General features: G+C 43.5%; 1 protein-coding gene across 4 annotated transcripts in view; it reads right to left on the bottom strand.

Annotated features, from left to right (window-relative positions):
• The window catches only part of OBSL1 (obscurin like cytoskeletal adaptor 1), a 149,970-nt gene that overhangs the window by 37,245 nt on the left and 99,094 nt on the right, over window positions 1–13,631 (bottom strand). For 3 of the 4 annotated variants that reach the window (XM_070728524.1, XM_070728511.1, XM_070728518.1), the window contains one exon: window positions 12,531–12,806. The exons of the other annotated variant lie outside the window; for it this stretch is intronic. In XM_070728524.1, coding sequence (XP_070584625.1) covers window positions 12,531–12,806 — 276 coding nt within the window. The remainder of the gene's footprint in view (window positions 1–12,530; window positions 12,807–13,631) is intronic. 4 annotated transcript variants of the gene reach the window in all.

The raw sequence follows: 13,631 nt of genomic DNA, 5'->3' as shown, positions 1-13,631 counted from the left end.
TGGTCTTGTGATCCGCTCTAACAATTCGCTTTAGAGTCCGATGGTCTCTCTCAGACAACTTCAACTTTCGACCAGACCTGTGCTTGGCTGAGGACGTTTTCCCTTCTCAAAAGCAGTCATTACTTTTGAGACATTACCTCTTGAAATGCCAAACATTCGGGCACTTTCTGCTACATTAGCGCCTGCCATTCGAGCACCAACAATTTGGCCTCTTTGAAAGTCTGAGAGGTCTGCCACTTCTAGAAGGTTATAACCAATCTCCTTAAATTTCTGTTTTAAAAAAAGGTAGTTTAAAAAAACATATCAAATAACAGAATTTTTTAAAAAAAACATTAAAATATGTCATGTTTTGATTGATTTGAACATGTTCAAACATTATGATGCCAAAAAGTCAAGTGTTTCCATTTTGTTGTCCACCCCCTATAGTTGTTAAGTGAACCACACGGTCATAAAGTGAATCCAGCTTCTCCATTTTACTTTGCTTATCAGAAGCCAGCTTGGGGATTTCCGGTTTCTCCTTCAGCGGCATTAGAAGCTGTACCGTAGAGCAGTAGAAGTACCGTAGTACAGTAGAAGTACCGTAGAAGCTGTACCGTAGAGCAGATCTGGGTATTTTACAGCTCCCGGATTACATTAAGCTTTTTGGCTTTGCCTGTCCAGCTCAAATGAAGTCAATCAGAAATTAGGAATCAAATCTAAATAAGTGTATGCCATGCACGCAATACAACTCCATTCATTATATTTTGAAGGCAACTGCTATCACATACACATCAATTTACATATGTGTGTTTGTGTGCTCGCACACCTTCCCAGCCCTTTTGGTTTGTCCCTCCACAAGAGTCCCAGTGTCTCATGTGGCTTCTTGGGAAAATTAATTGTCCACCCCTGCTGTAGGGATACTGTGACACCATAAGCTAGAGGTATAACAAGCAGGAAGAGGGAGATTGTGATCCCGCTATATAGAGTACTGGTGAGACCACATTTGGAATACTGTGTTCAATTCTAGAGACCTCACCTACAAAAAGATATTGACAAAATTGAACGGGTCCAAAGACGGGCTACAAGAATGGTGGAAGGTCTTAAGCATAAAACGTATCAGGAAAGATTTAATGAACTCAATCTGTATAGTCTGGAGGACAGAAGGAAAAGGGGGGGGGGGGGGGACATGATCGAAACATTTAAATATGTCAAAGGGTTAAATAAGGTTCAGGAGGGAAGTGTTTTTAATAGGAAAGTGAACACAAGAACAAGGGGACACAATCTGAAGTTAGTTGGGGGAAAGATCAAAAGCAACATGAGAAAATATTATTTTACTGACAGAGTAATAGATCCTTGGAACAAACTTCCAGCAGACGTGGTGGATAAATCCACAGTAACCGAATTTAAACATGCATGGGATAAACATATATCCATCCTAAGATAAAATACGGAAAATAGTATAAGGGCAGACTAGATGGACCATGAGGTCTTTTTCTGCCGTCAGACTTCTATGTTTCTATGTTTCTATAAGTGTGAGTACGTGTGAGTACCAGTTATAAGACACTTTTTTTTTAGTACTGAAGGAACTTCAAATAGATGCTAAACAAATGGATATAAGTCAAGGGCTACCTGTAAACCCAACTAAAGATCTCTTGAAATTGCACATTTTACTAGATGCTCTTAAGTAATTTCCCATTCAAAGGTGCTCATAGACCAGTTGTTCTCAACCTTTCTAATGCCGCGACTCCTTAATACAGTTCCTCATGTTGTGGTTACCCTCAACCATAACTCTAGTGACAATTCTCCCATCAGAGCTTTAAGCTGATTGGCAGGAAGGTCAGAGGGACACCCCCGCTGTAAACGCTTGATTGGTCAGATTGTAAAAATATGTTCCAAGGCGCCAGAATAGAAGCTTTAGTTCCTAACACCATGGGAAAATTGCCTTAGGCGACCCCTGTGAAACGGTTGTTCGATCCCCAAAGGGGGTTGAGAACCACTGTTGTAGACTTTCAACAGGTCTGCAACAATAAATATTCCTGGTCCTGTGAGAACAAAAGGATATGTCATCCCTGAGTTTGCAGATTTCCTTTGCTTCCTTGCCTTTTCTACAAATACCTCTTCTAGTACAGAAAAAGTCTTTAAGCCTCAAATGTCTATAGCAAATGTTTATGAAAGCAAGCCTTTCCCCAAAGCAGCACCAAGAGCACCCAAGTTGTACAATCTTTGTATATAGGGTGTATTCCTAAATATGCCCATGTTACTCCAACACTCCGCAGTCTGCACTGGTTGCCGATCAGTTTCTGGTCACAATTCAAAGTGTTGGTCATCACCTATAAAGCCCTTCATGGCACCGGACCAGGGTATCTACGAGACCGCCTTCTGCCGCATGAATCCCAGCGACCGGTTAGGTCCCACAGAGTTGGTCTCCTCCGGGTCCCGTCAACTAAACAATGTCGGTTGGCGGGACCCAGAGGAAGAGCCTTCTCTGTGGTGGCTCCGACCCTCTGAAATCAACTCCCTCCAGAGATTAGAACTGCCCCCACCCTCCTTGCCTTTCGTAAACTCCTTAAAACCCACCTCTGTCGTCAAGCATGGGGGAACTGAAACACCTCCCCCTGCCTACGTAGTTTACTGTGTATGATATGACTGTATGTATGTTTTTTATGTATTGGGGTTCCTTGTTTTTAGACTTTTTAAAATGTATTATTGTTATTTTAGAGTTTAACTATTAGATTTGTCACTATATATTGTTTTTATCGTTGCTGTGAGAGGGGCGACATACAAATCTAAATAATAATAATAATAATAATAATAATAATAATAATAATAATGAAGAAAGCCTTTTGTATTTTGTACTGTATTTTACTTCCCGCTTCCTTTCCAAAAATAAAAAACAAAATCAGAACCAAACAGTGTCCTATCCCCTGGCCTTCCTCATCACTTACGCACTGAATACATTAAATGCACATCTTCTGCCAAGGCTGCCACAAAACCAGCTCCATCTAATGAAGAAAAAAAAGCCCTACAGCAACTCATTGATGGCTTTCATAAAGCACCCACTGGGATTAAACTAATGCAACTCCTGAAGGTGCTAACCTCTTTTCTTCCAATAGGGAATGGCGTCACCTCTCCATGATTTTGTTCAAAGCATACTTGAAAAATATATTGTACCGTGTTTTTCCCCCTCCTCTCTTAACTACCCAGCTAGGACATTCTTATATACAGCTGCTATGCAAAATAAAATTCCAACTTAGTCAAAGCAACAGAGGTCACTCTCTTGCAACCAAGCATCACTTTCCTAAAGTACTTTCCATTATACTTCTTCTGTGCTAGCAATTGCTGCTTTTCAAAGTGATGTATGGAAATATAACAGATTGATCCCAGACAGGGGTGGGGTTCCTCCAAGTTCAGACCAGTTCGCCCAAACTGGTAGCGACCTCCTGGTAATGACACGATGATGTCACCAAACCGCATTGGTTGGTGTTGGTCCATGGGCACCGCCATATTTTTTACTTTTTTTTGTTTTTGTTTTAATTATTCTGCTCCTATGCGGAAGCCGAGTTTCCAACATTGCACATGCATCGCCATTTTGTTTTTGGCATTTTTTTAAAAAAAATCAGGGTTTTTTGCACTGCACAAAAACTTCTTCCGAGCCAACAGCAAAAGCTGACCACGCTCCGCCTGGGTCGCTTGGAAAAGGGAAGTGGTTTTGGTAGGCAGCTCTGTGATTCCCCTCCCCAATTCTAAAAATAGGGTCGCTTTTCTCCGCGGTCAAGAAAAACCAAAAGGCATGGAGCAGCCTTTAAGGCAGGGGTCCCCAAACTTTTTACACAGGGGGCCAGTTCACTGTCCTTCAGACTGTTGGAGGGCTGGACTATTAAAAATAACCTGCGGTTTTTTTAATGCCGCTCTGGGGGAGGGGGAGGAGGCGAAGTGGAGCCAGTCCCCAACTCCTTGCCGAGTTTTCTCTTTCTTTCTCTCTCTCTCTTTCTTTCTCTCTCTCTCACTCTCTTTCTCTCTCTTGCTTTCTTTCTCTCTCTCTCTCTCTCTCTCACTCTCTTTCTATCTCTCCATCTTCCTTTCTCTCTCACTCTCTATCTCTCCCTCTTTCTCTCTCTCTTTCCTTCTTTCTCTGTCCCTCTCTCTTTCTCTCTCTCTTGCTTTCTTTCTCTCTCACTCACTCTCTTTCTATCACTCTTCCTTTCTCTCTCCCTCTATCTCTCCCTCTTTCTTTCTCTCTGTCCCTCTCTCTTTCTTTCTCTCTCTCTCTTGCTTTCTCTCTCTCTCACTCACTCTCTTTCTATCTCTCCCTCTTCCTTTCTCTCTCCCTCTCTATCTCTCCCTCTTTCTCTCTCTTTCCTTCTTTCTCTGTCCCTCTCTCTTTCTCTCTCTCTTGCTTTCTTTCTCTCTCACTCACTCTCTTTCTATCACTCTTCCTTTCTCTCTCCCTCTATCTCTCCCTCTTTCTTTCTCTCTGTCCCTCTCTCTTTCTTTCTCTCTCTCTCTTGCTTTCTCTCTCTCTCACTCACTCTCTTTCTATCTCTCCCTCTTCCTTTCTCTCTCCCTCTCTATCTCTCTCTCTTTCTCTCTCTCTTTCCTTCTTTCTCTGTCCCTCTCTCTTTCTCTCTCTCTTGCTTTCTTTCTCTCTCACTCACTCTCTTTCTATCACTCTTCCTTTCTCTCTCCCTCTATCTCTCCCTCTTTCTTTCTCTCTGTCCCTCTCTCTTTCTTTCTCTCTCTTGCTTTCTCTCTCTCTCACTCACTCTCTTTCTATCTCTCCCTCTTCCTTTCTCTCTCCCTCTCTATCTCTCTCTCTTTCTCTCTGTCCCTCTCTCGTTTTTTTTTCTCATTCTGCGGAAACTCTGAATATACCCCTATACATACCTCTGTTTAAAAATGCAGCATTTATCAAACATCTCCATTTTTTAAAAAAAAACCAGAGCAACCATTCTATTAAAAATACTTTTTCTAAGTAAAACAGTACACACTGGAGGAAATCCAATTTTCTCTTTCAAGAAAACATAGGCACGCTCAAGTAAAAGAAATCCCCTGAAAATGAATTCATTTCACTCAGCCAACCCTCCTTGGGCATCCCAGCTGTTGTTTTAGAAAGAAAGGTCCTTTAGCCAAAGATTCCCCAGAAGCAGCCAGTGATCAGATGGCCAAGAGGCAGGAAAATGTCAGTTGTGTGACGCTGTGTAGGAAAATAGCAATCTGACGCCAGCTGTCAAAGTACCAATAATGGCATTAAATAAATATACCAGTGATGGCGAACTTTTTTTGGCTCATGTGCCAAAAGGATGTGCGCGCAGATGATAGTGTGCGCACTCATGCCCACACCCACAATGCAATGCCCTCCCCCCCATGCCTGCCACACAACCCCCGTGCTGCCCCCTCCATGTATATGCACAACCCCTCCCCCAGCACATGAGTCTTCGGAGAGGGGCGGCATACAAATCTAATTAATAATAATAATAATAATAATATTTATTATTATTTATTATTATTATTTATTATTATTATTTATTATTATTTATTATTTATTATTATTATTATTTATTATTATTATTATCATTATTATCATCATCATCATCATCATCATCATCATCATCATCACAGGCCTCACTGAAGCCTCTGAACTATTTTTCACTCTCCCTGGGATTTAGGAAACCCTGAATGGATGCGTGGGTGATCTAATTGCAACATCTGTCACCCCATTGATCGCCTGGTGAGAGCGAAAAACAGCCAGGTTGGGCCATTGGGCCATTTTTCACCACCAACAGGCTTCAGGAGGCTTTCCTGAAGCCTGGAGAGAGCGAAAACGGTCAAAAAGAAGGCCAAAAATCAGCACACGCTGGAGCTGACATAGGGCAACACGTCCCGTGCCCTCAAATCAGTGACGGACTGCACTTACCTTTCCCTATCAGACTGGTCCCGGAGGCTCGCGCATAGCACATGGCGACAGACACGAGCACCCCCATGTGAGATTTTCCTTCCACACATGCGCAGAAGCAAAGAAATCGATGAAAATTGCCAAAATCTCACACGTGGATGTTAGCACGCACGAGATTTCGACAACTTTTGCCAATTTCTTTGCTTCTGCGCATGCTCTGAAGAAAAGAAAAGCCAAAATTTGCCACAATGTTGTGCATGCGAGCATCCTTGCAGGAGATTTCAGCAATTTTCGGCCGGGTTTTTTTTGCTTCCGCACATGAGCAGAAGCAAAATCTTGTGCAGGGGCGCACAGGGGCACATGTGTGCACAGCACATATACACGCATTGCTGTTTCCGCTACTAGATCGGCGATCCCAGGAGTATCGGGAGCAGCCCAATACTGCTTCAGATATGGCTCCACGTGCCACCTGTGGCACACGTGTCATAAGCTCTCCATCACTGAAATATATAATACCACATCCTAAAGATAAATTTTAATCAGAAGAGAGACCAGATTACAACAGATTATTCCGCCAGACTTGAAATTCTTGCTTTAGACAACTTACAACTCCGTCGTCTCCATTCCGACTTAATTAAAGTTCATAAAATCATATACCAAAATGTCCTACCTGTTAACGACTACTTCACCTTCAACCGCAACAACACATGAGCACAAAATCGATTTAAACAAAATGTCAACTGCTCCAAATTTGACTGCAAAAAATACGACTTCAGCAACAGAGTAATCAATGCCTGGAATGCACTACCTGATTCTGTGGTTTCTACTCCTAACCCCAAAACCTTTAACCTTAGACTATCTACAATTGACCTCTCCCCCTTTCTAAGAGGTCTGTAAGGGGCGTACATAAGTGCACCATTGTGCCTACCGCCCCTGTCCTATTGTCTTCCTTTGTTACTTTTTATCATTACTTACCTAATGTTTTATTTGTACAAATTACCACCCTATAATTGTTTGACAAAATAAATAAATAAATAAATAAAATCACCTGTAATTGTGCTAAAAGCTTATCAAACTAAAAAATTTATTTCAAATAATGTAATTGTGCTAAAAGCTTATCAAACTAAAAATTTTATTTCAAATAATGTACAATAAATCTCTTTACTTAATCAAATAAAGCCACCTCTCATCACTTGCATCTACCAGGCAAAGTTGAACTAAGCATTAAACAAAGAGAGCCATATGTGCCATAAAAAGTCTACAAGATTCTTAAAATCTGAATTTGCATGTGAACAAGATGCACTCAGGGGCGGAGTACTGTTACCAGCTGCCACCGGTGTTCTGCAGGCAGAGCTTGGGTCGTCTTGCGTGTGTGCGTGTCCTTAGTGTGATTTTTGCTTCCGTGCATGCGTAGGAAGCACAAACACGCTGAAATCTTGTGAGGGGACACATGCGCGCAAGAGATTTTGGCAAATTTTTTGCTTCTGTGCATCCGCAGAAGCAAAAAATCACCAAAATCTCAGCACATGCACGTGCATTCTGCATATGTTACACCAACACTCCGCAGTCTGCATTGGTTGCCGATCAGTTTCCGGTCACAATTCAAAGTGTTGGTTATGACCTATAAAGCCCTTCATGGCACCGGACCAGGATATCTGCGAGACTGCCTTCTGCCGCATGAATCCCAGTGGCCGGTTAGGTCCCACAGAGTTGGTCTTCTCTGGGTCCCGTCGACTAAACAATGTCGTCTGGCGGGATCCAGGGGAAGAGCCTTCTCTGTGGTGGCTCCGACCCTCTGGAATCAAATCCTCCCAGTGATTAGGACTGCCCCCACCCTCCTTGCCTTTCGTAAACTCTTTAAAACCCACCTCTGTCGTCAGGCTTGGGGGAACTGAGACATCCCCCCCCTTGCCTATGTAATTTTGTGCATGATATGACTGTGTGTATGTATTTTATCTATTAGGGTTTTTTTTCTTTTTAGACTTTGTAATGTAAAACTGTTATTTTAGATTTTAATTATTAGATTTGTTACCATGTATTGTTTTTATCACTGTTGTGAGCCGCCCCGAGTCTACGGAGAGCGGCGGCATACAAATCTAATAAATAATAATAATAATAATAATAATAATAATAATAATAATAATATGTGCATGAAGCAAAAACTACAAAAAATTAAAGAAAAAAGATGATACCGGAGCAATCGCGCACAAATTGTGCAATCTGGCGGCCGCTACCAATACACAGTTGCCTACCACACCGGTAGCAACCTATCTCCGGGTGCACTTTTCAGGAATACCAACAGATCTAATATGAAGATTAGAAAATGGGTTAAATTTTTCTCCTATTCTCAACACGATGACGTCTGGCCATGGGAAAGTTCAAATTCCTTCCATCTGGCACGCTCTTGGCTAAGGACCTTGGAAAGTTTTTATCTGGTCCAACCGTATTTTTATAAACTGTGTATTTTTGAAAACACAAAGCATTTCCAGATGCTGCTTTTTCCTCGCTCCTTGGGCCTCAACCTCACCCATTAGTATCACTTCGTTCTCCACAAACCAGCATTGATGCAATGCAAATTTCTAAAATCTCCACCCTCACCAGTTTGGGAAAATCTGTTTGCGTTCTCTTTCTTCCTCACTGCAGAGGCAGATAAAATATATTTTCTAGCAAGTTCACCCTATGTTTATGGTCATTAAAAGAGGCTGCCTTTAACACTTCCCAGCTCCTAGTCAATATTTCATTCAGCCTAGCTAAGGGGAAAGCCCTTAATGCAATTTTGCTGGGCTGTCAACTCCCGACAGACTTTGCTGCCACATACGCTCTCAGTTTGCAAGAATCTTACATATGCCACATTAGCCGGGTGCTACGGTGTGCACAGAAAAGGCAAAGGTTGCTTGTTAATTCATGATGCATATAAATGTAGCAAGAACACTGTAAAAACGCACACAGAAAACTCAAAGAGAATGCCAACAGAAGCTAACAGAAGTCAATATTGAGGACAGCTATAACAATAACAATAACATCATCATTATTATTATTATTATTATTATTATTATTATTATTATTATACTTGTATGCTGCCCCTCTCCAGAGACTCGGGGCAGCTCACAACAACAATAAAAACAATATAAGTACAAATCTAATAATTAAAACTATGACTAAAACCCATTCTCTTAAAAAAACAATTGATATTACACTCTCAAACAATCAATATTAGCAATCATAACCACACATAACTTTTAATGGTCAGAACTTAGGGGGGGGGGGGCATATGCTACTTGCCCCATGCCTGGTGACATAGATAAATCTTAAGGCTTTTGCGAAAGGCGGGGAGGGCAGTCCAAATCTCCGGAGGAAGCTGTTTCCAGAGGGCTGGGGCCACCACAGAGAAGGGTCTTCCCTTAGGCCCCGCCAGATGACATTGTTTGGTCGACAGGACCTGGAGAAGGCCAACTCTGTGGGACCTGATCAGCCACTGGAATTCTATAGCCATAGAATGTAGACATATACCGCTTCACAGTGCTTGACAGCCCTCTCTAAGGGGTTTACAGAGAGTAAGCATATTGCCACCAATAATCTGGGTTCCCATTTTACCCACTTGGGAAGAATGGAAGGTTGAGTCTGGTGAGATCTGAACTGCTGAACTACAGCCAGAAGTCAGCAGAAGCAGCTTGCAGTACTGCACTCTAACCACTGCACCACCAAGGCACCACCCACGGAAATGCCTGCAGCAAGATGGCTTCATGAATGGAGTTCATACCAATCCCCATATATTTGTGATGTTGAACCTATGGCACACGTACCAGAAGTGGTAGACAGAGCCATCTCTCTGGGTATGCAAACCCGTCGTCTCTGTTCCCGTTAAGCTGCGCGCGTCTGCATGCGCACACTCCAAAACACCCCCCGCACACCATTTATTTATTTATGTATTCATTCATTCATTCATTCATTCATTCATTCATTCATTCATTCATTCATTTCTATGCCGCCCAGTCCCAAGGGGACTGCCGCTCAGACACTGTACTTTTCCGCCCACACCGGAAAAAAATTAGAGGGAACATTGCCCGTCGTCCGTTGGTTTACCCGGTTCCAGGGCACCGGCCCACTGATCTTCATGCATGCAGGACCACCAGAAGCTGAAAGAGTAGCTACCCAGTGTGCATGTGTGTGCTGAGAAGATGATCCACTTTCTGGCACGCATACGTGTATGTAAACCAACTGGCCAATGTATATGCATGCACCGGAACCCACAAGGGGAGTAAGAGCAAGCAGAGCAGAGCTGCCAGCCAGGATAGGGGGACCAGGGCTTCCCTCCCTCCCCACCCGAGGGAGTTCTTGTGCAGCCCCAGCCCTCCAGCCCACAGCACTGCCACACGTCCGCCGCCCAGAACACATTATTATTATTATTATTATTATTATTGTTGTTGTTGTTGTTGTTGTTGTTGTTGTTGTTGTTATTATTATTATTAATTAGATTTGTATGTCTGTATGTCTGTTTGGTTTTTATTATAATGGGTTTTGAATTGTTTTTAGTATTGGATTATTATTATATACTGTCTTATTATTGCTGTTAGCCGCCCCGAGTCTCTGGAGAGGGGCAGCATACAAATCCAATAAATAAATAAATAAATAAATTTGCTGGCTGGGCAACTTACAACCCACTGCTCCTGCCACTGCGAGGGGCCCATGGCAGTTCTCACGCTACTGCTTCCAGCCAGGATGCTGAAGCAGGAAAAGCAGGAGCAGCCGTCAAGGAGGGCCCAGGAGGGCCGGAGAACAGAGCATAGAGACATTGCCGAGGGTTAAGAGATGAACCAGCCAGGAAGTGTCCAGGAAGGGGAGGAGCTGAGCTGGCTTTTTCTCAGTGGCGGGCTGGGGGTGTGCTTCATCCCAACCAGAGTTAGGGCGAAGCTCTCCCACCTGCTGTGCCCACAACCCGAACCCTGGGAATGCCGACACCCCTTACCTCCGAGGCCAGGAAGGGGTTCCGGTTTTCCAGACGAAGGAGGTGGTTTTCTCTCCCTGTCTGCAGCTACAGAACTGGGTCATAGGTGATGCTCTCCTGCCACCCTGACAGGGGGCAGGGGGCAGTCAGTAAGGTGCAAGGACCCCCAAAAGGTCAGATGGAGCAGGCCTATGTGTACTGGACAGCTGGTGTTCACACATGCATGCATGCCATAAACCGGAAGATCATCTGCTTTCCTGGTTTCCGGTGCATATGCACACAAAGTGCACGCAAAGCACTTTGGCACTTGGTGCCAAAAAGGATCAAGTGTGCTCCCGTTTTGGCACTAGATGTTGAAAAGGTCAGCTGTCACTGTCATATACAGTTTGTCACCAAACAATTGCAGACCTAAAAATATTAGCCTGTTGGACAATTGGGATATGCTTCTCCTGCATATGAAAGAATACTTCTTTTGAATCAGGAGATAAATTATACTTATGTCCAACATGCCAACCCTAGAGATTGGATAGATCTTTGCTTTTCAATAACTCTGGTGCACTTTTGCTCAAAATTCTGTATAGTCAGAATCGGGTTACCACCCGGTATGTGCTACACTGTGCACCGGTAGCAAAATGGAGCTTGTGCAGCTCTGTGTCGCCGATGTGTGTGCATGTGTGTCCCAGAGAGATTTTGCTTCTGTGCATGCGCAGGAAGTAAAATCTTGTAAGGGGACATGCGCGAGGTTGAAGTTTCAGCAATGTTTTGCTTCTGCACATGCGCAGAAGCAAAAAAATTGCTGAAATCTCGTGTGAGTCCTCTCCCGAGATTTTGCTATCTGCACATGTGCAGAAGCAAAACCTTGCTGGGACATGTTAGTGTGCACATCGGCGACCCAAAGCTGTGCAAGCATTGCATTGGTAGCGGCGGTAAGTAGCAACCCCCGCCTGTTTATACTGATACTTTGGAGTATCTACACATTGAGAAAAGAAGCTAAGAACCAACCCAGAAGAGTACAGGGGTACCTCTACCTACAAACTTAATTCGTTCTGTGACCAGGTTCTTAAGTAGAAACGTTTGTAAGAAGAAGCATTTTTCCCTTAGGAATCAATGTAAAAGCAAATAATGCGTGCGATTGGGAAACCATACTTGAGGGTGGAGGCCCTGTTTCCTCCCAGGAGATTCCTAGAGAGGCCCCACAGAGGCTTCTACCTGCCTTTTCCAGCCCTGTTCCCTCCCAGGAGATTCCTAGAGAGGCCCCACAGAGGCTTCTACCCGCCTTTTCCAGCCCTGTTTCCTCCAGGAGATTCCTAGAGAGGCCCCATGGAAGCTTCTCCCCACCTTACCCGCCCTTGTTTCCTCCCAGGAGATTCCTAGAGAGGCCCCACAGAGGCTTCTCCCTGCCTTTTCTGGTTACAGTTTTGGAGGCTCAGGTTTGTAAGTGGAAAACGGTTCTTGAGAAGAGGCAAAAAAATCTTGAACACCCGGTTCTTATCTAGAAAAGTTCGTAAGTACAGTGATACCTCGTCTTATGAACTTAATTGGTTCCAGGACGAGGTTCGTAAGGTGAAAAGTTCTTAGGTAGAGGTACCATTATATATTTAAATGATTTAACAAATGTTAGACAAAGTCTCCCAACAACCACCCACCTACCCCGGTAGTATGTTCTCACCTCCTTTTCCTAATACTATCAGCTTCCCTGAAGGCTGCACTCACCAGACACCTGGAGGGTGAAGGTCATGGTATCATCGAGAGTGTGGCAGATGTATTTCCCAGAATGCTCTGGGCCAGCTGCAGGGATGGCCAAACACCGCCGGGCACCCTCTTCCTCCAGGATGAGGCCGCTGTTGGCCTCTACTCTGACACCATCCTTAACCCAGTGGACAGGCGCATTCCCATGGGAGAGCACACAGGCCAGGGTCACTGTGTCCCCCGTTGAGGCCTTCAGGACAGAGGGAGTCCTGCGCGGCTGCACGATCTTCACAGGGGGCTCTGGAAGGAGAGGGCAGGTAGCCCAAGTTGGAAGAGGCCACAGGCAACACAAATTGCTGTTGCTGGGCGAAACCACAAACATTTATGGGTGAGAGAAAACCTTTGCAACAAGTAAACCTTGTATTTTGGGAAGAGAGAGAGGTGGTAAGCCTTGGAGATACTTGGGTTCCTTCTTTTCTATAGATAAAATTTGAGAATATCCATTTTGCTCTCAGCTTGGAAGGTAACAGAAAAGCACTGCAAAAAAAGATCCTCCCTTCCACTGAAAGTGGTTTTGACCTCAGTGTTTCAAGGATTACTTTCTTGGTGTTTTTTCTCTATAGAGAGGAATTTAGCAAGACAAGAATTGCAGAAGAAGGGGAAGGGAATTTTTAAAGGTTCCTTCTTTCTGCTACAATTAATTGCAGCTGCTCTATTTGTGTGTTTTTTGTGTACGTTTATATATGATGTATCCTATGTGAAAATAAAAATGCCCTAAAGCTGAAACATCTCCTCTTCCAAAGTACTTTGTTTTATTCCCCACTCTAATCAATAATTCTGTATGTGTAGTTCAGCTCAATTTCCCAAGATTAAGTCACCCTGATTTGCAAGTAATAATTGCAATCCCATTTTAAAAAGCTGCTGCTACAGCTTAAAGCAATATTTTGTAACCCTTTCCCTGCAGCTCCACTTATAAAACCAGATACAATATTAGATGTTTATACTGTGTCTTCACACTAGTAGTTTATACACGAGTGATTTTCTCTGATCCACATACTAAGTCAAGATAAATACAGTGGTACCTCTACTTACGAACTTAATTCGTTCCGTGACCAGGTTCTTAAG

This window comes from Erythrolamprus reginae, chromosome 1, assembly GCF_031021105.1.
Source record: "Erythrolamprus reginae isolate rEryReg1 chromosome 1, rEryReg1.hap1, whole genome shotgun sequence".
Taxonomy (NCBI): Eukaryota; Metazoa; Chordata; class Lepidosauria; order Squamata; family Dipsadidae; genus Erythrolamprus; species Erythrolamprus reginae.
This window is presented reverse-complemented; position numbering and strand designations above follow the sequence as displayed.